At 33.7% G+C, this 27,859-nt stretch overlaps 2 protein-coding genes and 1 long non-coding RNA gene across 3 annotated transcripts in view; 1 reads left to right on the forward strand and 2 right to left on the reverse strand.

Moving 5' to 3' along the window:
* The window catches only part of LOC128174829 (uncharacterized), a 218,200-nt gene that overhangs the window by 166,683 nt on the left and 23,658 nt on the right, over positions 1–27,859 (reverse strand). The window lies entirely within an intron of this gene.
* On the reverse strand, positions 13,535–17,044 carry LOC128171142 (uncharacterized). Its single transcript, XR_008242019.1, has 7 exons — positions 16,706–17,044; positions 15,661–15,711; positions 15,221–15,364; positions 14,981–15,031; positions 14,562–14,628; positions 13,859–14,019; positions 13,535–13,602 (listed from the first exon to the last, which is right to left on the reverse strand). It is a non-coding gene; the product is annotated as an uncharacterized LOC128171142 (long non-coding RNA).
* Positions 20,597–22,596, forward strand: LOC128171125 (uncharacterized). The gene is made up of 4 exons (XM_052836873.1): positions 20,597–20,683; positions 20,903–21,070; positions 21,875–22,018; positions 22,292–22,596. Exons 2-4 carry the CDS (start codon positions 20,911–20,913, stop codon positions 22,327–22,329), a joined length of 342 nt encoding a protein of 113 aa, XP_052692833.1. The 5' UTR covers positions 20,597–20,683; positions 20,903–20,910; the 3' UTR covers positions 22,330–22,596.

The raw sequence follows: 27,859 nt of genomic DNA on the forward strand, positions 1-27,859 counted from the left end.
GTTGCGAGCAACGAGGAGGTCTTCCGTCCGATTTTTAGAAGCGGGAATGACCTTGCCTTCTATCTTCATCAACGAAACATATCAGGAAATGCAATTGTGATCTAAAAGAGCGATGGATGGAGGATTATACACCCCGTTGGATCCCTTATTTAAAGGACCAGCCCCATTTTATTTCATATTAAATAAGAGGTCTTTTGACCTAATAACAGGTCTAACGACATGTAATAAAAAGAGACCAAAGAAAAAAAGAGGGTCTGCCTTTGTAAACGGAAGACCCTAATAACAATAAGAATAGAAGAGTCTTCCGCTGAAGTCGGAAGACCCTAATAATAAAAGACTGTTTTTGTCTAAATCTTAATTGAAGAGTGTTTTTCAACTTATACTACAGTCCAACAACCCTTTTATATTGAATATTTTAGTTAGAAAATTAAATGAAAAGGTTAGAAAGAAATAGAGAGAAAGAACAAATCTTGGCTCCGGCGAGATTAGAACACACAGCCTTTGCAGGTGTCTCAAAACATGGCTGACGCAAATAATTCCCGAATTTGTCTTTGAATTTGGAGCGTTTCCGCCCGGGAGAGGAGCTGAGTTTTTGTATGAGAAGAAAAACAACGTGTAAGGTGTCTGACTATTCAGGTTTGGTAACAGTGCGAGGTCATTTGAAATATTGATGCGTGTTTGTGTCTGGAGGGGGGTGAAAAGACCTGAGCTTGATTTTCGTCGTCATTAAATCGAAAATAGAATTTTGAGGTGTGGATCTCGGATTCGGTCATTACATGTAGTACAGTAATCTAGAATTGAACTAGGTTGAAAATAAAGGTTCAAGATGAAAGATCCAGTAAAATCAGGCCAGAAAAACTAAATTATTTTGTGAACAGGAGGAGGGGGGGGGGTCGTTGCGTGTACTATGTAAATTTAATTTCCCAGTATAGGCAATAAGCGCCGTTTAATCTCAGGAATTTCGTCTTGATTGTTCAATCCGCTGCATATTTAGCAGAAAATAAGAATGGTGTCCGAGGTTCATTTTCACGAATTTTCATTAGGATTGAGTGAAGGGCTTGGGAGTTATGATTTTTTTTTTTTACAGTTCATGTCAATCACGACAATTGAAACTCAAATGCCAAAAACTACATAACTCTGTTAATAATGAACGAATTGGTCAGGTATTTAGTACAGTAATCTAGAATGGTACTTAGTTGAAATTAAAGGCCCAAGATCAAAGATCAAGGAAAATCGGGCCAGAAAAACCAAATGATTTTATGAATTGGGGGGGGGGGGGGGTCGGTCGGTGACTTCTATATCAAACGTAGAATATTAAATTCTAACTATCAAAAATAACACAATTTCTAAACAAAATAAATATGTTAGAACAATGTATAAGCGTTGTTTGAAAGATGTAACTATTGATTTTTTAAAGCTGTTTGGTCCGATTTTTTTGTAATTACAGTATCAAAAATTTTTTCATACAAATCATTTATTTTAGAAAGTTATGGACTTTTTCCTATTTACACCAGCAGAATCAGTCTCCTTTCAAAGTTAGAAATATTCAAAGTAAATACAAATAATTTCTCTTTGGGCAAACGAAAAAACAAACCAAAATGCATCACGGGAATGTTTGGAAAAGGAAACCGCTTGGTTTCGTCTCCCGAATGATTGGGGTTATTTAACCCGCATGCTATGCATCGATTGTAAAGAAAGCAGACTTTGGAAATATTAGCGAACAAAACGTATACATGTTTATTTGTAATTTGTCTGATCATTTCGACCTTTATTTAAAGCGATGTCAAATTCGTAATACAACCATACCCGTCTCTTCGTCAGGGGTGAAATTTTAACATGAGGCAAAATAACGCGGTACCTTTTAATGTCGTTTGTTTTGTTAGCAAATTTTGTACGTATTTTTCTTCATTGAAATTTGGCATAATTGACGGGTAAAACTACTGCAATGTCAATTTTTATACATATACTAAGCATAGCCATTGTTTAAAGGCGTGCATAAAATTTGATATAAAATCGGACCAAGCAGCTTTAACATCTGTTTATCTTAGGCTCAAACACTCATAAACGGCTGGTCAGTTTTCAAACCTTGTCACAGTCACCCGTTCGTTTGTATAGTTACGTGTATAAACTTTTTCTTAATCCCAGACAGGCAACAGATTTGTATCAGTATATAGACATGCACAAAAAAGGAAAAAGTCCACCATCTTTAATAAAAATGACTTTTTAGCGTTGACTTCCAATCAGTATGAAGACAATCATTAACAATGAATTTCAAATCATTTGAATCCATGGACATTATCCCGTAACTTGAAATAAATACATGTATAATTTTTGGACGCCAATGTACATTTAACCTCTATCCAATTTACTGCATGCTACCTGTACTAGTTCTTATTTAAATGCTAAAACATTTGTACTTTAGAGAGAGAGAGAGAGAGAGAGAGAGAGAGAGAGAGAGAGAGAGAGAGATTTTCTAGTTTTTAGTCCCCTACCGGTTTCACTGGAGGGGACTATAGCTTTCCTCTAAAAGGCTTTTCCGTCTGTCCGTCCGTCTGTCCCACTACAGTTTTCCACACTTTTTTTCTTTATGCATTTGATGAATGATATGAAACTTCCTGAACAGCTTCAAAATGTCAAACTACAGATCAAGTTTACACTTTTGTAGCGTCTGATTGACATATTTTCGAGAAAATTAATTTTTCATATTCCAATTTTTTAATGTTCGGGTTCGTTATCGGGTTCGGTGTGTATTGAATAAATGAGGCTAGTATGTAGTCAGTAATGATATCGTGCGTTACTTGTACCATTCCTTTTATCATTTCTAACGAACAAATAAATTCTGTAAAATAGCGACAAGCATTGTGTTGTAAATTTAATCGGCAGGGGTTTTTTTGTATTATTACAATCGGGTTTTTTTCGGGTTGGGCTGTTGGTTTGATTCGGGGTACAGAAGACGGTAAGAAATGATATTGAGCATAACAGTGCATTGTTTTCACAAATTGTTACCAGCGAATACAGAATAGATTTGGCGAAATTACAGGAGATGAAATAAAGAGTATTATTTTACCTATTTTGTATTTAATTTCTATATCAACTATATAGTTTTAATTTCCTCTGTTCTTTTATCTCGGATTAAAAGGGCATGGTCACGATTTTGGTCAAATTTTATTTTTATGTTTTTATTATTTACAATGCTTCAGAAATGCAATTTTAAAGATCAAATTAAATTTGAGAGTCATTCGTAGAGTTATAAGCAAGATACAGGGGCTCACAATTCTTTGTCATGTAAACAAGGCTCGTGCCCTGTTTTTGCTTTCATAGGTTCAATATAACAGCAAAAAAATCTTTTTCCAGCTTATTTGTCTATCTTTTTATTTATTTTAAGCATAGATAAACATTTCCTAACGTTAAACACATTCGTTTTAGGTTTTAAACTGAAATTTTTACTTCAACGTTTAAAATGTAAACAAGCGCTTTGTTTACATAGCGAAGAATTTCAAGCGCTGTAACTTGCTTATAACTCAACGAATGACACTCAAATTTTGGTTGCCTATTAAAAATGCCTTACTGAAGCATTATGAACATTAAAATCGGAAAAATATATTTTGACTAAAATCGTGACCATGCCCATTTAAAGCATGACATCTCGTTTACAATAGCTCCGAAATAGTTGTGTGCTTGGAAGCTTTCATAGAAAAATACAAACCGGTAGGGGACGTGTATTGCTTATGCAATACTCTCAGAATGCTTGTTTTTATAGTGTTTAGGGAATCAGTATATTAGCAACGTATGTCAATAAACACATTTATATACATGCATGCGTGTATCTATATATGTGAATAAATACTAATCAGTCCTCTTTTTAAGGTAATGTTGAATACTTATTTAAACGTGGGTGCATTGCTAAATATTGTGTGTGTCATTGAGATGGCGGCATTTCATTGATGCCGGCAAAGCGACCCAGCGTACTGCAGGGGTACTTTGGCGGCACGTCTTTGATGCCTGCGATGCGACGAGCGTTTGAATTTAGCGAACTGCTGAAAGAAACAAGCTATCTATTTGTAATTTAAAAAAGCCGCTATAATTTCTATATATAATGAATATAAAACGGAAAACATTATAATCCATTATTTTAAAGATAAAATCGTTAAACAAAACAAAATTAAGAAAAAACCAACATTCGACATGTCTTTGATACCGGCAATGCGACGAGCGTCTAAATTTAGAGAGCTGCTGACAGAAAAGAGCTCCATATTTGTACTGAAAAAAGTCGCTATTATTTTTAATTATGACAAACATAAAACGAAAATCATTCAAATCCATCATTTTAAAGACGAAATCATTAATCAAAACACAAATAAGAGAGAAAAAACATTCGGCACTTAGGGACTTAACCCGGGTCGTCTGGGCATAAGTCCAACACTCTAACGACTGAGCTACGCGGACCTTCGCTTCAGGATTTTGGGGTCCAAAATCTCAAGAATGCGTGGATCGATTTTAAAACAAATTTCATATTTAGAAGTTTTGAGGGCGTCTCTATCGAATGAAATAATAAAAAAAATTCAAATCCCAAAAATTGTAAAGTTAAGGTTTTTCATTTCCTTCCGGTGACGACCGGAAGTGACGGCGGACGTTCGGATATGCGTAGTACACTGCGGCTGGACACTTTCTATCATCCCTGAACATTTAAAAGTTCTATCTTAAATACTTTTGGAGAAAACTCGTGAACAAGCAAAAACATAAAATCTTTAATATCTCGGGACCGGAAGTGACGACCAAAAAAATCCCATGCACTTTTCTTACAAATTTTGTCCTAAACAAGATCTGAAAGTTTGATAAAAATCAGCTGAAGTGTTTTAGAGAAAACGTGGGAGAAAAAAAAAGAATAATAACTAGACACGATCTCGTTGCGAGCAACGAGGAGGTCTTCCGTCCGACTTTTAAAAGAGGAAATGACCTTGCCATTTATCTTCATCAACGAAACATATCAGGAAATGCAGATGTGATCTAAAAGAGCGATGGATGAAGGATAATCCACCCTGTAGGATCCTTAATTTTAAGGACCAGTCCCATTTTATTTCATATTAAATAAGAGGTCTTTTGACTTAATAACAGGTCTAATAACCTGTAATAAAAAGAAACCGAAGAAAAAAAAGAGGGTCTTCTTTTGTAAACGGAAGACCCTAATTATAAAGAAAGACTGTTTTTGTCTAAATCTTAATTGAAGAGTGTTTTTCAACTTGTACTACAGTCCAACAACCCTTTTATGTTGATTATTTTAGTTAGAAAATTAAATAAAAAGGAGAGAAAGAAATAGAGAAATGGCTCCGGCGAGATTAGAACACACAGAAATGGCTCCGGCGAGATTAGAACACACAGCCTTTGCAGGTGTCTCAAAACATGGCTGACGCGAAATAATTACCGAATTTGTTTTTGAATTTGGGGCGTTTCCGCCCGGGAGAAGAGCTGAGTTTTTGTATGAGATGAAAAACAAAGTGTAAGATGTCTGAATATTAAGGTTTGGTAACAGTGTGAGGTCATTAGAAATATTGATGCGTGTTTGTGTCTGGAGGGGGGTGAAAAGACCTTTCGTCGTAAATAAATCGAAAATAGAATTTTGAGGTGTGGATCTCGGATTCGGTCAACAACAATTTGGGGAAGTCCTAAAACAATGACTGATGCATTTTACCCATGCATTTCAGTGTTAATAATTTTTTTTCGTGTCGTTTACTTTAATGTTTGACTGTTTTAATTTAGCAGGATTAATAAAATCTTTATAAATGTAGAAGTAACGAAATCAGTAACACGTAAAAATTTAAAGACAGTAATTTCCACAGTTATAACATTCATAAGTAGTTCACACACTATCGTAGATACAGACTAAACGGAAAACAAGAAATATACATACAACATAAATATTACGCGGCTGCTTACATCCCTTGTACTCTGTAAATTTTAAGTCCCCGTACAGGCTATACTCGCCGTTTGATCTCAGGAATTTCTTCTTAATTGTTCAATCCGCTGCATATTTGGCAGACAATAAGAATGGGGTCCGTGGTACATTTACATAAAGTTTCATTAGGACTGAGTGAGGGGCTCAGGAGTTAGAATTTTTTTTTACAGTACATGTCAAACACAACAACTAAAACTCAAATGCCAAAAGCTTCATAACTCTGCTAATAATGAACGAATTGGTCTGGTAATTAGTACAGTAATCTAGAATGGTAATTAGTTGAAATTAAAGGTCGAAGATCAAATATCAAGTAAAATCGGGCCCTAAAAACTACATGATTTTATGAATTTGGAGGGGGGGGGGGGTGGTCGGTCGGTGACTTCTATATTAAACGAAGAATATTAAATTCTAAATATCACATATTGCAACATGTGGTATTAAATAAAATACATATGTTAAAAACAATGTATAAGCGTTGTTTGAAAGATGTAACTATTGATTTATTTTTTTTTTTTTACATCTGTTTATTTTTAGGCTCAAACACTCATAAACGGGTGGTCAGTTTTCAAACCTTGTCGCAGTCACCCGTTCGTTTGTATAGTTACGAGTATAAACTTCGGAGGTTTTTCTTAATCCCAGACAGGCAACAGATTTGTATCAGTATAAATACATGCACAAAAAAGGAAAAAGTACACCATCTTTAATAAAAATGACTTTTTAGCGTTGACTTTCAATCAGTAAGAAGACAATCATTAAACAATGAATTTCAAATTATTTGAATCCATAGACATTATCACGTAACTTGAAATAAATACATGTATAATTTTTGGACGCCAATGTACATTTAGCCTCTATCCAATTTACTGCATGTTACCTGTATTTAGTTCTTATGTACTTGAGAGAGAGAGAGAGAGAGAGAGAGAGATTTTCTAGTTTTTTGTAGTGTTTAGGGAATCAGTATATCAGCAACGTATGTCAATAAACGCATGCATACATGCAAGCGTGTATTTATATATGTGAACAAATACTAATTAGTTCTCCTTTTAAAGCCATGTAGAATAACGTTGGTGCATTGCTAAATGTTGTGTGCATACATTCATTGAGATGGCGGCATTTCTTTGATGCCGGCAAAGCGACCCAGTGAACTCTAATGCGGTCTTACTGCAGGGGCGCTTCGGCGGCATGTCTTTGATGGCGGCGATGCGAACTGCTGACAAAAACGAGCTCTATATTTGTACTAAAAAGGTTTTATTATTTTTATTTATGATAAAAATAAAACGGAAAACAATAAAAACCATCATATTAAAGGTAAAATCGTTAAACAAAACAAAATTAGGGGAAACAAATAATCGGCACTCGGGGATGGAACCCGGGTCGCCTGGGCACAAGTCCAACACTCTAACGACTGGTCTACGCAGACTCTCGCTTCAGAACTTTTGAACTCAAAATCTCGGGAATGCCGGGATCGATTTTAACACGAATTTCATATTCTGAAGTGTTTTAAGCGTCTCTATCGAATAAAAACATAAATAAAATTCAAAGCTAAAAATTTGAAAAATTAAGGTTTTTCATTTCCTTCCGGTGACGACCGGAAGTGACGGCGGACGTTTGGATATGCGAAGGGCACTGCGGCCGTTCACTGTCTACCTTCTCTGAAAATTTGAAGGTTCTATCATAAATACTTTTTGAGAAAAATCGTGAACAAGCAAAAACGTAAAATCTTTAATATTTCGATACCGGAAGTGACGACCAAAAAAAGCCCGTGTACTTTTCTTACAAATTTTGTCATGAATAAGATCTGAAAATTTCATGAAAATTGGCTGAAGCATTTTTGAGAAAACGTGACAGAAAAAAAACAACAATAAAAATAATAGTGAAAAAGAAACAAAGCAATAACAATAAGGTCTTCCGTTGGAAACGGAAGACCTTAATAATAGAGGAAAAGAAACAAAGCAAAAACAATAAGGTCTTCCGTTTCCAACGGAAGACCTTAATAATAATAACTAGACACGATCTCGTTGCGAGCAACGAGGAGGTCTTCCGTCTGATTTTTAGAAGAGGAAATGACCTTTCCTTTTATCTTCATCAACGAAACATATCAGGAAATGCAGATGTAATAATAAAGAGCAATAGATGAAGAATTATACACCCCGTTGGATCCCTAATTCGAAGGACCAGCCCCATTTTATTTCATTTTAAATAAGAGGTCTTTTGACCTAATAACACGTCTAATAACCTGTAATAAAAAGAAACCGAAGAAAAAAAAGAGGGTCACCCTTTCTAAACGGAAGACCCTAATAACAATAAGAATAGAAGGGTCTTGTGCTGAAGACGGAAGACCCTTATTATAAAAGACTGTTTTTGTCTAAATCTTAATTGAAGAGTGTTTTTCAACTTGAATTTTAGTCCAACAACCCTTTTATGTTGAATATTTTAGCTAGAAAGTTAAATAAAAAGGAGAGAAAGAAATAGAGAGAAAGAAGAAATCTTGGCTCCGGCGAGATTAGAACACACAGCCTATGCAGATGTCTCAAAACATGGCTGACGCAAAATAATTCCCGAATTTGTCTTTGAATTTGGGGCGTTTCCGCCCGGGAGAAGAGCTGAGTTTTTGTATGAGATGAAAAACAACGTGTGAGATGTCTGACTATTCAGGTTTGGTAACAGTGCGAGGTCATTTGAAATATTGATGCGTGTTTGTGTCTGGAGGGGGGTGAAAAGACCTGAGCTTGATTTTCGTCGTAAATAAATCGAAAATAGAATTTTGAGGTGTGGATCTCGGATTCAGTCATTACATGTAGTACAGTAATCTAGAATTGAACTAGGTTGATAATAAAGGTTCAAGATGAAAGATCCAGTAAAATCAGGCCAGAAAAACTAAATTATTTTGTGAATAGGAGGAGGGGGGGGGGTCGGTGCGTGTACTGTGTAATATTAATTTCCCAGTATAGGCAATAAGCGCCGTTTAATCTCAGGAATTTCGTCTTGATTGTTCAATTCGCTGCATATTTGGCAGAAAATGAGAACGGTGTCCGAGGTTCATTTTCACGAATTTTCATTAGGATTGAATGAAGGGCTTGGGAGTTATGATATTTTTGCAGTACATGTCAATCATGACAATTAAAACTCAAATGCCAAAAACTTCATAACTCTGTTATTAATGAACGAATTGGTCTGGTAATTAGTACAGTAATCTAGAATGGTACTTAGTTGAAATTAAAGGCCCAAGATCAAAGATCAAGGAAAATCGGGCCAGAAAAACTTAATGATTTTATGAATGGGGGGGGGGGGGGGGTGTCAGTCGGTGACTTCTATATTAAACGTAGAATATTAAATTTCTTAATATCACAAATAACACAATTTCTACACAAAATACATATGTTAGAACAATGTATAAGCGTTGTTTGAAAGATGTAACTATTTATTTTTTAACATCTGTTTATCTTAGGCTCAAACACTCATAAACTGCTGGTCAGTTTTCAAACCTTGTCGCAGTCACCCGTTCGTTTGTATAGTTACGTGTATAAACTTCGGAGGTTTTTCTTAATCCCAGACAGGCAACAGATTTGTATCAGTATATAGACATGCACAAAAAAAGGAAAAAAGTCCACCATCTTTAATAAAAATGACTTCTTAGCGTTGACTTCCAATCAGTATGAAGACAATCATTAAACAATGAATTTCAAATTATTTGCATCCATAGACATTATCCCGTAACTTGAAATAAATACATGTATAATTTTTGGACGCCAATGTACATTTAGCCTCTATCCAATTTAATGCATGTTACCTGTACTAGTTCTTATTTAAATGCTAAAACATTTGTACTTTGAGAGAGAGAGAGAGAGAGAGAGAGAGAGAGAGAGAGAGAATGAGAGAGAGAGAGAGAGAGAGATTTTATAGTGTTTAGGGAATCAGTATATTAGTAACGTATGTCAATAAACACATTTATATACATGCATGCGTGTATCTATATATGTGAATAAATACTAATCAGTCCTCCTTTTAAGGTAATGTTGAATACTTATTTAAACGTTGGTGCATTGCTAAATATTGTGTGTGTCATTGAGATGGCGGCATTTCTTTGATGCCGGCAAAGCGACCCAGCGTACTGCAGGGGTACTTTGGCGGCACGTCTTTGATGTCTGCGATGCGACGAGCGTTTGAATTTAGCGAACTGATGACAGAAACAAGCTATCTATTTGTAATTTAAAAAAAACCGCTATTATTTCTATATATAATAAATATAAAACGGAAAACATTAAAATCCATCATTTTAAAGATAAAATCGTTAAACAAAACAAAATTAAGAAAAAACCATCATTCGGCATGTTTTTGATACCGGCAATGCGACGAGCGTCTAAATTTAGAGAGCTGCTGACAGAAAAGAGCTCCATATTTGTACTGAAAAAAGCCGCTATTATTTTTAATTATGACAAAAATAAAACGAAAAACATTCAAATCCATCATTTTAAAGACGAAATCATTAATCAAAACACAAATAAGAGAGAAAAAACATTCGGCTCTCAGGGACTGAACCCAGGTCGTCTGGGCACAAGTCCAACACTCTAACGACTGAGCTACGCGGACCTTCGCTTCAGAATTTTGGGGCCCAAAATCTCAAGAATGCGTGGATCGATTTTAAAACAAATTTCATATTTAGAAGTTTTGAGGGCGTCTCTATCGAAAGAAATAATAAAAAAATGCAAATCCAAAAAATTGAAAAATTAAGGTTTTTCATTTCCTTCCGGTGACGACCGGAAGTGACGGCGGACGTTCGGATATGCGTAGTACACTGCGGCTGGACACTTTCTATCATCCCTGAAAATTTAAAATTTTTATCTTAAATACTTTTGGAGAAAACTTGTGAACAAGCAAAAACATAAAATCTTTAATATCTCGGTACCGGAAGTGACGATCAAAAAAAGCCCATGTACTTTTCTTACAAATTTTGTCATAAACAAGATCTGAAAGTTTTATCAAAATCGGCTGAAGCGTTTTTGAGAAAACGTGGGAGAAAAAAAAAAGAATAATAACTAGACACGATCTCGTTGCGAGCAACGAAGAGGTCTTCCGTCCGATTTTTAGAAGAGGAAATGACCTTACCTTTTATCTTCATCAACGAAACATATCAGGAAATGCAGATGTGACCTAATAGAGCGATGGATGAAGGATTATACACCCCGTTGGATCCCTAATTTAAAGGACAAGCTCTATTTTATTTCATATTAAATAAGAGGTCTTTTGACCTAATAACAGGTCTAATGACCTGTAATAAAAAGAAACCGAAGAAAAAAGGAGGGTCTGCCTTTGTAAACGGAAGACCCTAATAACAATCACTGCTTGAAAAAATAGCTTTACAAAGGAAGTAAAGGTTATGTAAATTTATTATTTACATTACCTTTAATAAGCTTTACTGAAAAACGGTAAAGTTTGTAAAGGTAATCTTTACATAGTCTTTACTGCAACTTAAAGGTAATGTAATGTCCCACTTTTTCTTGACTTTAATGAACAGTAAAGTGAATATTTAAGATAAGTAAAGTTTTACTTTAATGACATTAAAATTAAAGTTTACATTTTTTAAAATATCATATTTGATTGTCTTTACAGTCAGCAAAGATGACATTTAATGTTAATAAATGATATATTTCCTTGACTTTAATTTGATCCAAAATGTTTTATAATCATTACTGTTCCATTATATCATACCAGGTGCGAAGCAATTGTAATGCACATCCAATATAGTAAACGTCAAAAATTAACAACACAAAAGCAGTTCAAATGTTCAATAATACCTTTAATAATTTTGCATTATAATAAATGGTAAATAAAATACAATACATAAAAAAATATAATATTCATGTGCACCCTATTTAGCACCCCTAGGTCTACTGATATTAATTCCCATAATTATTTCATTTGAACAAGCATGTTAAAATATCAGATTTACTTGTCATAAATTGTGTTGACATAATAGAAATTTTGGATATTAAAAAAAAAGTGAAAATTACAAAGTAGTTTTTTTAATCAACAGATAATTTGAATGATCTTAATGTGTTCTTCAATGAGAAATAAATCAGAAGTGAATTCTTATATTGCTTCATTTAATGTATTTTCTATACATGTATTTAATTCTTTAATGCACATGGTGCTAAATAGGAAAAATAAATCTACATATTACCCCTCCCAACCCCCCCAAAAATTGAAACTTCTTCCAAATTTTAAAACTTCAAAACATATTAAGTTTTTAGAGTCACTTCATGACCCAGGAAAATTCTTCACCCAAGTTGGGCTTCTCCTGCTCCTTCACTGACCCCCTCTTTCTTTTTTGAAGGAGTCTTCTACTCCTGGGAGGACAAATTTCAATGTATTTCGCATCCAAGCTGTCTTTAATCTGTCTCCAAGTGTCACTCTCCCAGGAGTAGGGATGGGAAATGAACCCATCGTTGCCCTCCTCATCACTTGACATAAGCTTTTTGGCTCCTTTTGATTCCAAAAGGCTTTTCACTTTGGCCCTCTTGTCTTTGTTCCAATTGGTCTTCTTTTCAATAGCCATTTGCCTCCGTCGTAACTACCCTTAAAACTTAGGCTTAAAACTTAACATGCTACCTATTTCATAGTAGATTGTATTTTTAAAATATCATGTATGTAATGAGTTTTGATAATTCCTTAATACAAACATAAGACACCCATCTGAACATTGAATTATGTGTTGGAGCTTGCAATCTTTATGACTAATTACCTCCTTCTTTCGCTCATAAGTTGCCTGTCGTTGTTTATGGGCAACATCTTTGTTTCTAGCCTTCCTTGTGGCCCCTTCCTTTTTAGATGTGAAGTAACGCTTCACTGCAGCTATAACATATAAAACCACATAGATAAAATGAACTCTTTTTGGTACACTTATTCAAAACAAATGTAATGAGAGAATAATGAAGACATGCAGAGAGAAAGAAAATGTCAAATGTAGCTCAAATGAAACTTATATCATAAACTAAATCTCCAATTGTTTTTATAACATAAACGATCCAAGAAACTTAGAAGTATGGCAAAAAAAGTCAAAGAAAATATAAGAAAGCATTTAAGGTAGTCCATCCATAACGTTAAAGATTCTGACAATTGTGATGTTGAGCACACTGTTGTAAATAATCTTGCACTTTTTACAATTTTTTTTCTCATTCGTCTTACCATCTAAAACCTCACTAGAAACTTCTGGGGCAATGCCTTTGACACTTTTCTTTATGAAGTCTGTCATTTCAAAGTTTGATTCATCGTTGTACCTATGTAAACAAATAAAAATTGTTTTAATTTAATAGAGTTGCAAAAGCAACATGACAAAGAAATTTTTATATGGTTTTAGGGCACTGCTATAAATTTTATTGGTTGATTTCTCCTAAACATGCAAACTGATTTAAATCTAAAGTTCTTGTTCAAACATTCTATAAGGACATTTTACACTGATAAATAAATAGGAATTTTTAAATAGAATTTATTCAAGGGCAGATCACTCTCTCAAGTATTGAGCCTCTTTTAGTGACACAGTGGAAACAAATCTGATGACAGTATTATGTGAACATTAGTTTTTAACTTTTCTGGAAATCCCATTTCAGCTCTCTGTCCTCTCCGCTTGAAAAGAAATCTTTAACAGCATTCTGGAAACAAGGAAAAATTCAATACGTCAAACTCAGTTTTCGGTTATTTAAATAGACAAAACATAAAAACATCAAAGCCCCAACATATAGTATTAATTGAATCACAAAACTAGATGAGACCTGTTAAAAAAGATTGATACAGGCTGCTGTATCATGTATATATAGTCTTGGTTCTCAATTTCATTTCATCAAGCTCCTGTCCAAAACCTTTAAAACCTGTGACAAAAAAATATGTTTATACAAAAAATTTCTTTACCCTTATTCTATTTGGCACTCTGACGTTTTCAGGTTCTTCATCTTTCTTCTTCTCAACTTCTGTCTTGAGGTTTTTGAGATCAGTTTTCATGACCTTCATTGTTGATATGATCTCCTTTTGATTGTTCAGAATTTCATTCAATTTGCCAAGAATCCCTGTCCCTTTGATTAAAATGGAATAAAGAAAATATTATTAGTTCCTTAACAAGATAAGTTATTAGAAATGTTTTTATTTGAAAATGACAGGAAAAAGTGAATGATTTTGTTTTTTCTAATCTAAAAATAAATATTTTCATTATTTTTCTAAAATCTAAAAAGATAAATATTTTCATTACACATCTATATGCAAGTAGAATTACAAGGAATTATAATACTTTTTGATATTGCAGTGAAAAAGTTTTGATTCTGTACTATCTTCCAATGATGAATAGTCATCGAACCTATTCACCACTAAGAATCTACGTATTTCCCTCATTTTAAATCTTGGATCACCTCTGGTGTTATCCTAATTCAGTGTCCAGAATTTGTTTACCAGCAACAAACTCTGTATCTCCAACAAATAAAGGTTTTTATTGTATAATGAAAACCTATTTACTGACTATTCGGACAAAAGTAAAACTAGCTTTTGTCCCCATAACCAGTTTATAGATGAAACATGTTATCTTAAGGTTGACATTTGCAACACCGATTTTCAGTTTTCTTACCGCTGTTTATGTTAACACGTGGTGTTTCTTGTGTCTTTGCCTTTGTTTTCTGACTTTTATCCACATTCTTCAAAAAAAAGAATAACGGAACATACGTGTAAATGTTATGGGTTTTTTTTTTTTTTTTTTAATCTGACCATCGGTTATAAGTTTTGAAATCAAAATTTTGTCTTGAGGATATCACAGTTTTAACAATCACCAGTATGATCATTACATAAAGGCACAATTATCACAATTTTACTCATACAGTTCAATTCTTTATTCACTCAAGACCAGTTCACAGGTATATGAGGTCCAAGTTCAAAATGAATATATATATATATATACAAATATAAACACAAAAAAAATCAGAGAGAGAAAAATCAGTCAGTTGTTTAAGTTTTTAGAAAGATACTAGGCCACATTAAATCAATACTTACTTGGGAGCTATCTTTTCGTTTCTTCCTAGGGGATCTAACTGCACCAGATGCCTATAATATAAAAACCCCACTTATTTTATCTACATATTTACATTTGAAATCAAGGATATCCTTTGTGCATGCAAAATTTTGAAAACGGAACAATTTTCAGTCACTTCATTAGATATAAAATTCGTTTATTTACATGTATAATGTATATAAAAATGTAAACAATGTATATATTTAGTAGGTTGTACAAACCTGAGTAGTTTTAGCTCCTGTTCAAGGAGAGCCCACTGTGTCAGTATCAGTCTCATTGTCAGATACCTGTAGCCCAGAACTTGCTGCTGCACTTATTCTTTTCCTTGGAGACCGCCGTAAAAATCTAACACCACTGCTTGATTTCTAAATTGAAAATATTTTGGATTGTGTAAATACGTTTTGTTAATTTAAATTATAATTATGTACATGCAATTTTTTTCAAACATATTCAAATTGTAAAGAATTTCTAATTAAAAGTAAAATAATTCTCGCCCACATTTTATTCATCAAAAGTTTCTGGATCAATAAGCTTTAAGTAAAGTTAATTAATCAAAAATTTGCTTAGATTTATAGGACACCTACATCTTTTTTCATAGGACATGTGCACCAGAAATTATATATCTACCTACATTAAGTTTTATTCTAAAAATAATGATTACCTTTCCACAAGATGACGGTGTTTGCTGTTCAGGCTCTCTATCTATTGGAAGCTAGAAGTGGAAGGATATAAATTTCATACACACGTACTTGAGAAGGAGTCAAGTGAAATCGTACCCAAACCAACTCGTACCCAAACAGACCAATAATCCATTGGTCCGGTGGTAAACAATGATACTTGGGTTGTAAATATAAAAGATAATCTGTTAAGGTTAGGTTTTGATATAATTACAATAATAAAGAAATTATGAGATAAATGAATGTATGATTTTAAATAATATATTGTCATCTCCTATATAAGTTTGCCAAAGAGGTCCCTATATCAACATTTGATAGAAAATTCCTGTTTACATGCAATCTTTTCTTTAAAAACTGATTAATTAGATTGAAAAATTTATAAATTCTTCTCACCCTCTGAAGGCGGGCATAATATTATAATTTAAGTCATTTTTTACTTGACAATTTGATTACAATTCTGTTTGGGTACGAGCCAGTTTGATTACGAGTTGACTGTAATTCCTTGAGAATAAATCAATTAAGGCTTATTACATGTAAAAGTACAAGTGTTTGTGTTTATACTAATAAGTTGTAAGTCTAATAAAAATATTGATTAATGTAGAAAACTGGATCCATAAACTTTAGTTGATAAATACTAAACGAATTACTGACTTTACTTGCACGTGACCATTTCTCGCCAAGGACCATTTCTCACCAGTACATTGTTGCGTCATTTTTTAAACATATAAAATTATATACAAAAAAATGACGTAGCAATGCACTGACGAGAAATGGTCCTTGGGGAGAAATGCTTACACGCCAGTAGGCTATATCCAAGGAAATCAATTTTACCATTTTGAACCATAATTTTATTTAGAATTTTTTTCTTAGATCGGAATACCCCTGCATCTTCCCCTATCTTAATCCTAAATACACACCCACCCCGCATCAAATCCTAGATCCTCCATTGCACACTGACACATTTACGCAAACATAACGTTACATATTAGAGAAGTTACAATTTTATATTTACATAAGTATAATAATTACCAATATCGAGTCAGATTCCGATCCTGCCTCACTTATGCTGGGGGACAATGGTCTCAGAACGCTGGCGCGGGCACTATGGGCACGGCCATCGTTAGTTTTCTGTCTCTTTGGTGTGCTTTCCAAATCAGACGGACTTTCCGTTCCTTCGAACTCCAGATGAAGACTTGGTTGGCTGTCAAGACCATTTTCCGAACTGCTGTAGCTAAAATCCGACATTTTCTCAAAGAATTACTACATCTTTCTCCCGGTGAACCGCTTTATTTATACTGATTTCGCATTTCAAAACTTTGTCCAAGATATCTGATTGGCCAGCATCTCGTTCCATATTTGGGAGTACCACGCAGGCGTTCGTATATTGATTCGTATCTGTTGTTTACCCCCCCCCCCCCCCCCCCATCCCGTTTCCCCCTTCGTAAAGTTTTCAAAGCATTAATAAAATAATTGAATATAAAATATAAAATTTTCAATTATTCGGGACATTACAGTTTTTTATATAAAATATGACTATATATATTTATTGCAAACCCATACTATGCAAACGATTGTTTACGAATAAAACTATGAATATGTTACTGATGCGAGAAACCCCCATGTGGATGAATTATTCGCGCTCAAATCTGGGAACAAAGACAACCATTTTGGTCAACATTTTTGACACAAACTACAGTAGAAATTACCGGTAAGTTTGACATTATTTTGTAAAATGTAAAATTTCATGTTGGGACTTCGGATATACAGAAAAATGTATACTATTACGTCCCAACTGCAGCTGATATATTCTGTATACATACATGTACATAGAGTTTGGTCAGGTTGTGTTATGCATCATCATGTTTATTTGCCTACAAGTTAACATTTCGTATTTTGCTGGAAACATAAAAAACGACACACGATGTTTTTTTTTAACAGAAGGTCCATAATAAAAAAAAAATCCTGGTTCTATGATTATATCATTTAATGATTAGTTTGGCATATGCTCCTAACACTTTGTAATGTTTTATCATTATTTAAAGATCATCATTAAAAAAGTACTGCCAACAAAGAGCTTATACAGTTGTTAAGAAATAAAGGTGACTGATTGACTACTACTACTACTACTTAAAGTAGGAACAAAAAGCTATTATTTTGCTGGTTCAAAAATTAAATCATCTTGACATTCATAACAAATAAAATTGAATCAGTTTTTCTAATCAGTTGTACATTTTTAAATGCATCAAGGAGTGTCTATAATTCCACAACAAAGAAAGGAAACAAGTGGGGATTAGTGCCAGCTTCCCACCTAACCATGCATTCCCTGCTGGGAGGGTTAGTTTAGAGTGTCAAACATGTATACACCAGTATGTGATAATCAAGAGATAAGACTGACACAACAGTGAACACATGATAAATCTACTTATTCTGAAATCCCCCCTACCTGTGTGATGAGCATCTGCAGTGTAAATTTTCCACCAGGAAACATATTACTTGTAATTCAATATGTAAATTTTTGAATCTCTTTTGCATAAGGAGGCTGGGTGGCCCGTAAATTATCATGACCATCGAATCTGCCTTAATTTTATGCATGAACTGTCATTTATATCATTAAGGAAACTTTAGTTTTGAATGTTTTCTATAGATATATCTTTAACAAGATATCTTTTTTGCTACAATGGTGGAACACCCTCCCCCCAAACCAGGCCAAAATAAATAGTTTATTTGGAATTGCCTCCCGCCTCAATGAAATAATCCCCGCTGATAAAATTTTATTAGCAAGAAACAAAAAAACTTTTTTTATAGTTTTTTTTTTCATGGTACAATGTTCATTTTTTTTTTAAATTGGGTTCAATCTAAGAAAAGAAAAAAAGAAATAAACATTTCCCCTGTTTATTGAGATTTCAAATTTGTTTGTCAATTTTAATGAAGCAAACTTTAAATTTGAAAAAAAAAGAATCCCCCTCCCTCCCTACTGGGTCTGAAAACCCTAAGATGGAGGCCCCATGTCAAGCATGCCTTTTTAGTGTTTTATCATATAAAGATCATCATTAAACAAGTCAAGAAGTGCTGCCAAAAAGAAAAAAATATGTTATCCCCATTGACAAAATCTATACATGTAAAATCATTTTTTTTTAATCATTAATCAAATTTCGAGTAATTTTAAAGAAGAAATTCAATAGTTCTTTTCTCTGGTATTGTTGATAGGGTTGGAAACTGGTACTCAGTATCCATACTGAGTACTTTCTTCAAAATTAAAAATAAAATAACACAAGATTTCATTTAATACAGGTACCAATTTCCTTTTTAAAGATTCAGGAAAAAAAATGTTTGCACATTCAAATTGTTTTTATGAAATAATACAATCTCATTAAAAAGTATTGTAAGGGAGGGCTTATTAACGAAATAAATAAAAGTTAGGATGAATATTTATTATTTAATTTATGTTGGGTCTCCAACTGCTCATATATCAGACTGTCAGTTAAATATTCGGGATTTTCATAACCTGGAGTTATCGTTCGCAACACGAGTTATCTCCCCATTAGAACAGGTATAGCGCTATGTAACCAGTATAAACAAATGGTTGAAATAAAAGTTTTTTGTCTTGTTTAATTGGTTATTGATTTAAATTGTCATTGTAAAAACACGATTGTGCAATTAAAGGATGCTGATACTAAAAAAACAGTAGGGAGATTTGACGAGCGCGTTAAATTGTACCATCCAAGCTCGTTCCTTATGGTTTTCGAAAGTGAATGGGAGGGACTCACTATTCATTTCCTTCTTTTCACAGATTCACAATTTTTTTTACTTGATCCCAAAAAAGTGGTGGGAGCAACTTCATGTTTATTCACTTCTTTATATGTAATTTTATGAAAAATATCTGCTGCAAGAAGAAGTTGTGGGGGGGGGGGGAAGCCACAACTTCTTCTTGCAGCAGATATTTTTCCCTTTCGCTCGCCCTCAATAATTAATGCAGTTGCTGGCGGTGAAGTGCGTGGTTTCAGGAGAGCGCAGCTGATACATGTACATGACATACATTGTATTATCAAGAGAAGTGGACATGCAAAGCTGTCATACAGACATGGATGGTTTTGTCTGTCCACCTCTCTAAAGAAGAAATACAATTAAGATATTAAATTAATCACATCATAAATTCCAAAAATCCCAATCCGTGAAGTTGGGTGGGGATGGGGGGGGGGGGGGGCTCCTCGTACATGTATCATCTTTAAATTTAATCAGAATTATATATGTGCGTACTTCCCCTGTATTGTTTTTACGTTATCCTAAGAAAAAGGATAGGTACAGTTCATTAAGAGTTTATATTTCTATATTTGATTTCTAGAAAAAAGTCCGCTTTTCAACTCCAGCCCTCTCTAATATTTATAACATCTTTAATTTTTGCGGAACAGGATGGGTTCATTTCATCAGAGAAATCACTATACCACCATTCATCCGCTAGCTCTGAAATTGACAAAAGGAGTAATTGTCCCAAAAATAAGAATCCGAATGTCTTTCACTCGCAATGTTTGCTGATTAATAAAAAAAATAGGTATATCATGTTATACATGTTATTAATTGTAATCAAACGCATTCTTTGCGTTCACTTTAATTTTTCATTTAATTATAGATAACTTTTGATGTTTTCTGTTTGGTAATTCAAATATTATTAAATGTTTTTGTTGTAATAAATGTCGTTTTTATGTAAACTCCCGCACTGCTTACTCTTCTTCGAATCACCGGAAGTAATGCATACCTGCTATAAGGGGAAGATAACTCTTTCAGTAACGATAACTCTAGTTTATGGGAAGACCCAATATTGAATACATGTATGTAATAACTTTGTTTAAATTCATTAATTAAAAAAAATTCTTAAAAGTTATTCTCTATCCTTTTTTTTTAATTTTTCGTCCTTTAGTGCGACCTTACTATGTAAACAACATTGGATGATCCGGGTGCTGGCAACAAATTGAGGCAGTCTCCTGTTTCACCTTACAGAATCATTGGACGGTAGAGTTTATAATAATTATTAAACGTTTCATCAAGGAAAATAGTTACATAAGTAACTTATCAAATATTCATCCACCAAACGGGGAGTAGATATTACATTACCCATGCTTTAATTTCATGTAAAGAAACCGAAAGTAGAAGTGGAGATTCAAATTTTTTTTATTAATATATTAAAAAAAAAATTTAGAGCAACAATCAGGGTTAAAAAATCTTCTTCAGCTAGTTAAATGGGTAGAAGCAAAAAAGCTGTTAAAGCCAGAAGTAAAAGAAGAAGAAAACTGAAAAAGCATCATCGAAAGCAGGAGAAATTTAGATATGGAGCAGTGAAATATGATGGATGCACTGACGAGCAGCATATTGATGAAACATCAACAGTTGAAAGTGATGGTAAGTAGAAGTTTGGTAAATTTAAAAATTGCTGCCTTTATAATTTGATTTTTCAAAATGATAGAATCATGATCTTCTGTATGTAATTTACTGCGCAATTATTAACTTCTTCCAGTAAGGCCTTAAAAAATAATGGTTTTTTTCTGCTTTCATGCTGAAAAAAGTAGGGTCGGTCGGAAATTTTTTTTATTTTTTCAAATATTTTTTTTCCTTTATTCTTGCAGTATCCATACATGCCGGTTAGATACTGACACTGCTGAATGGTATAAAATGAGAAATACTTTAAATATCATTCCTGACTATTAAGCTGGTCTAAAGAAAACACAAAAATGATATTATATATCAGATACTTCCTCTGCCAGCGATGAGAGCATTATTAATATCTACAACACATGGAAACATACAGCCACTTGGAACAAAACTTTTGAGTTACACTGATTTGAAAAGAGTAACTGCTACAAGCGTTTTTGTGACCAAAATTTTGAGTAAATTTTTTCCAAATTGGATAAAAAAGGAAATAAACGATTTTCCATCAAAAATTCTTTAAAAAAAAAGTTTTGAGTCGAGGGGTAAAAGCTAGGGTTGGTCGGGAAAGCGGAAACAAACCGGGTTTTTTTTTTAGGCCTAATCTGCATTCCACCATCTGGTGTATTGTCGCAAACTTGTACTTATGCTTATTAGATTTTACAAGATAGACATTTTAAATGACACAATTTTTTTTTCCGATGTGCTGACAGGTTTAATCTCAGATTTTAATTATGTATATTTTATATTTATATCTTTAAATCATGTTTCATATTTCAGATATGGATCATAGCAACATGGAAACAGATCCTCTTTTCAAAGACTTTAAAAAGTACATAAAGGCAAAACACCAACTCGAGAGAGCAAAAGAGAAAGTTACGCAGTGTTGTGGGAGGAAAGTAGTTAAAACTGAAGATGGGCAAGGTATGTGAATATGTAATACATGTATTGAGTTATTCTACATATATGCATGCATTGACAATTAATGATGTTTTACCATAAATCATATTCGATCAAATTGAAATTGCTATTATGTGCTCTAGCAAAAGTTTAAACGTTGATTGTTCCGTATGTATGTTACTGAATATAATTACACCCTATTTGACGACCCCAAATTGGTTAAACAAAACTTCATATTTAATATGTACATGAATGTTTCCTTTATTCGGAATTTATACACGTATCTTATGTTTTCAGTGAAGATTGTTTTTCTGGACTACGAGTATAACTTTTAATTTTGAATTATGGAGACCAAAAGAAGAAAACGAAAAACCTGTTCATCATGTAATGAAGAATATTCTGCGAGACACATGAACAGACATGTTTGTAAACCAAATTCAAAATTGGTGCAATCTGCAGCACAAGCGTGCCCAGAACCATCAGATGAGGAACCATCTTTTCACTCTGATGAAGAATGTGAAGCAATATTTTCACAGAAATCTGAGTCTGATGATTTAGTTAGTGATTGTTTAGATGAAAACTTATCTGATTCTTCTGACAATGAAGAATGGTATTTATAGATGAATTTTTAGAAGAAGAGAATGATTATCAATCAGATGATCAATATTCACAGGATACAGATCATTTGTATCTGGTATCTTTTTTTAAGATATTGCTTAAGTGGCAGGCTCTATTTTTTGTGTCGGATCATGCACTGTCTTTTTTATTACTGTTTTGTAGATCAATGTTGTATATTCTTTCTGCTACCTCAACATTAGCTACAGAGTTGTACAGAAAATTTCCTTCAAATATCTACCAGCTCAACAAATTTATCTCTTTTGAGAAGGATGGTTTCAAAAAGTATGTTGTTTGTCAGAAATGTTTTTCATTATATGAATTTTCAGATTGTATTCATTTGGTTGAAGGTATTGAGGTTTCCAAAAAATGTAGGAATGTTGTATTCCCAAACCATGCTTTAGCACATTTTCGCAGGCCTTGTGGTGAGGTACTTTTGAAATCAGTAACCATCAATGGTAAGACAAAATTAGTTGCAAAAAAAAACATTCTACTGCTACAAAAGTATTGAAGAAAGTTTGAAAACTTTAGTCAATAGAAAAGGGTTTGAAGACCTATGTGAGTTGTGGAGAAATAGAAATGTGTCAGAAGATATTATGACAGATGTTTATGATGGTGATATTTGGAAGGATTTTAATGGACGAAAGTATCAATTTTTTAATGAAGAACGAAACTATGCAGTAATGCTAAACATTGACTGGTTTCAACCTTTTAAGTATACAAATTATTCAGTCGGTGCAATTTATATGACTATTTTAAATCTACCAAGACATTTACGATTTAAAAAAAAAAATGTCATTCTTGTTGGGCTTATCCCAGATATGAAGACAGAACCTCCTACAAATACATTTATTGAGCCTCTTGTGAAAGAATTAGAGACTGCCTGGATTGGGTTTCATATGAAAAGCTTTAAATGTTCTGAATCTCCTACAAAATTTAGATTAGCATTGATTTGTGTAGGCTGTGATATTCCCGCAAGCAGGAAATTGTGCGGATTCCTTGGCCATGCAGCTACTAAAGGTTGCAACAAATGCATGAAGAGTTTTGAGGGCGGAGTAGGTGAAAAAAACTATGGGGGCTTTGATGTTTCATCTTGGGAGTTGAGAAATTTAAGATCTCATTGCGAAGCTGTCAAAAAAATTGTTCGATGTAAAACTAAAACAAATAGAGAGAGATTAGAAAAAGAATATGGTGTACGATACTCAGTCTTATTAGAGTTAGATTATTTTGACCCTGTTCGAATGACTGTCATTGACCCAATGCACAATTTGTTCTTAGGAACAGCTAAACGCATGATTTCTCTTTGGAAAGATCCCAAGATTTTATTGCCTGAACATTTTGATAAAATTCAGCTGCAAATAAAAAAAGTTCAGTGTCCATCAGATGTTGGAAAGTTACCACAAAAATTTGCAAGTAGTTTTGGTTCTTTTAATGCAGATCAATTCAAAAACTGGACAATACTTTTTTCTATTTTTACACTTACAGGCTGTTTGCCAATTGATCATTTAGAGTACTGGCGAAAATTTGTTATTGCCTGCAAGTTACTCTGTACACGATATTTGTCCAGAAATCATGTGAAAATATCAAATTTTTTATTGTTATCTTTTTGTAAAAAAGTAGAGCAAGCATTTGGATGTGAAAGCATAACCCCAAATATGCATATGCATGTTCAGTTAGATAAATGTTTATATGACTTTGGGCCTGTGTACTCATTTTGGCTGTTCAGTTTTGAGCGTGAAAATGGTGTTTTGGGGTCAATTCCTACAAACAAAAGAAGTATTGAAACTCAGCTCATGAGAAAATTTTTGAAATACAACCACTCTGAAGATTTATGTATTGATGAATATACTGAAGATCAGTTTGGTACAGAGTTTCAAAAACTACTTGAAATGTATGATGAGAGAGAACGGGGTACATTAAATCAGATGAACAGATTCACAAATTATGACTTTGTAAAATTGTCCTCTAAAGATATTCATGTTGAATCAGTCAATTGGGTTTTTGAATCTTTTGATGGTATAAAAATTTCCACTTTGAAAAACTGCTCACTTAGTGACAGAGATGTTTTTTTTTTAAAAGAAATGTACAGTACTTTGTATCCTTCTATTGAAGAAAGCAATTTATTTGTCTGTAATACATGTAGATCAGCAAAGTATGTGGATATTTTTGGATCTGTACTTGGTGTAAAATTGGGAAGAAGTAGCAGATCTTCTATGATCATTGCTTACTGGCACAAAGATGATGACAATATTTGTACTTATGATGACATGGAACTTGCACCTCATCCAGGACAAATACAAAAACTTATTGTACACAATGTTATGATTGGCAATCAATCATGTGTTCATTTGTTAGCCAGAGTTCAGTGGTTTAAAAAACCTGATGAAGAAACATTCAAACATTATAGTAAACCTATAGAAGCATGGCACAGCAATATGTTTGACAGAGATGGACCATCTACTTATATACCAGTCCAACGCATCAAGTCAAAATTTGTGTTTGCATATGATGTAATCAGAGGCAAAAATGTTATTGTTGTTATGCCAAGAGAAAGATTTCTTTGTTAGCATTATATCTGTGAAATGTACATAAAGGGGGTTGTATTCTTTAATTTTTTTATTTTTTTTTAGGTCACCTCAGGTGATCTTCGTCCGTCGTCGTGCGTCGTGCGTCGTGCGTTAACAATTTTACATTTTTAACTTCTTCTTGAAAACTACCAGGCCAATTGTTACCATTTTTGGTGTGAAGCATCTCTATGGTAAGAAGAATCTAAATTGTGAAATTTATGGCTCTACCACCCCTGGGGTGCCACGGGCGGGGCCAAATATGCAAAAAAAGCCAAATTTTCAAAAATCTTCTTCTCTACTTCCACACATGTGAGGAAAAAACTGAATGCATGGTTATAATGTCCATGAGGCCCTCTACCAAAATTGTGAAATTTATGGCCCCTGGGTCAGGGGTTCTGGCTCTAGGGTGGGGCCAATATGGCCATATAGTAAAAATGTATTAAATCTTAGAAAATCTTCTTCTCTACTACCATATATATTTGTTAAAAACTGAATGCATGATTATGATGTCCATGAAGCCCTCTTCCTAAATTGTGAAATTCATGACCCCTGGGTCAGGGGTTCAGGCTCTAGGGTGGGGCCAATATGGCCAAATAGTAAATATGTATTAAATCTTAGAAAATCTTCTTGTCTACTCCCATATATATTTGTTAAAAACTAAATGCCTGATAATGATGTCTGTGAAGCCCTCAATCTAAATTGTGAAATTCATGACCCCTCGGTCAGGGGTTCAGGCTCTAGGGTGAGGCCAATATGGCCATATAGTAAAAATGTATTAAATCTTAGAAAATCTTCTTCTTTACTACCATATATATTTGTTAAAAACTAAATGCATGGTTATGATGTCCAAGAAGGCCTCTACCTTAATTGTGAAATTCATGACCCCTCGGTCAGGGGTTCAGGCTCTAGGGTGGGGCCATTATGACCAAATAGTAAAAATGTATTAAATCTTAGAAAATCTTCTTCTTTACTCCCATATATATTTGTTAAAAACTAAATGCCTGATAATGATGTCCAATAAGGCCTCTACCTTAATTGTGAAATTCATGACCCCTCGGTCAGGGGTTCAGGCTCTAGGGTGGGGCCATTATGGCCAAATAGTAAAAATGTATTAAATCTTAGAAAATCTTCTTCTTTACTCCCACACATGTTGGCAAAAAACTGAATACATGGTTATGATATCCACAATCTCCTTTACCTAAATTGTGAAATTCATGGCCCCTGGGTCAGGGGTTCAGGACATGAGGGGGGGGGGGGGCAATATGGCAATAAAGTGTTAATGCATATAATGTTTAAAAATCTTCTTCTCTATTCTCAAACATCTGTATAAAAAAAACGACTAATAATTATGTTTACCAGGAAGTCCTCTACTGAAATTTTAATTTTCATGTCCCCTGGGGTATGGGTTTTGACTCTAGGGCAGGGCCAAAATGGATGTATAGATGTTAATGCATATAACGTTAAAAAATTATCTTCTTTACTCCCACACACCTGAAAGGAAAACTGAATTCATTATTTTGTAGACCAGATCTTTTAGTTTTTCACCAAAATTATAGGTTTCACAGTTCTTTTTGAATTAAATGTGGTTGTCATTACAAATTTATAATTTTTCTACTCCAGTATGAAACCCTATTAATTAGATGCATATATGAGACTCCATGACAAGTTTGTGTATTGGATATATGCTACTCAGGTGACCGTTAAGGCCAATTGGCCTCTTGTTTTTTTTGGATATTGTTACAATTTTTGACATGTTGTTTGAATTTTTCTACTCGAAAATGTGCAATGAAATAGAATTGAGAAATTTGTTTGAATTGCATCTTAAATAAGCATACATGTAGTTTGATCATGATATATTAAGAAGCAGTTTAATCAATATATATACACTTCCTCAAAGCCATAATATTAAACACATACACACTCATGCCAAATTTACAGACTTATTAAAATATTATAGTTAAGCACAAAAAGTTTCATGTGTGAAGCTTAACATTTAAAGCACACACTAGTATACACATGTACTGCTTTGAGATGTTGAACACACATTTTTTTGATCTCGGAAACTAGACACTATAAGCACACAATCATCTTTGTGAAGTTGAGCACACATATTTTGATGTGTGAAGCTTGACACACAAAGCACATACTAGCACACAAACATACACAGGTACTGCTTTGTGAAATTGAGCACACATATTTTGGTGTGTGAAGCTTGACTCACGAAGCACGCACACACTACATGTAGCACACAAACACACATACACTGTTTTGTGAAGTTAAGCACACATATTTTGGTGTGTGAAGCTTGACACACGAAGCACGCACACTACATGTAGCACACAAACACACACATCCACTGCTTTGTGAAGTTAAGCACACATATTTTGATGTGTGAAGCTTGACACACGAAGCACGCACACACTACATGTAGCACACAAACACACACATCCACTGCTTTGTGAAGTTAAGCAAACATATTTTGATGTGTGAAGCTTGACACACAAAACACACACTAGCAAACTAGCACACACATGTACTACTTTGTAAGGTCAAATCCGCGCACATTTATACACAATTTATTTAACAATAAATGCATTACTTGAAGGAAACACACAGTATGTCAATGCATCTTGTACACATTAGAATAATTTGTTTTTTATTATTTTTATGTTAAGAGGTTCCT

This window comes from Crassostrea angulata, chromosome 2 (assembly GCF_025612915.1).
Source record: "Crassostrea angulata isolate pt1a10 chromosome 2, ASM2561291v2, whole genome shotgun sequence".
In the NCBI taxonomy this organism is placed as follows: domain Eukaryota; kingdom Metazoa; phylum Mollusca; class Bivalvia; order Ostreida; family Ostreidae; genus Magallana; species Magallana angulata.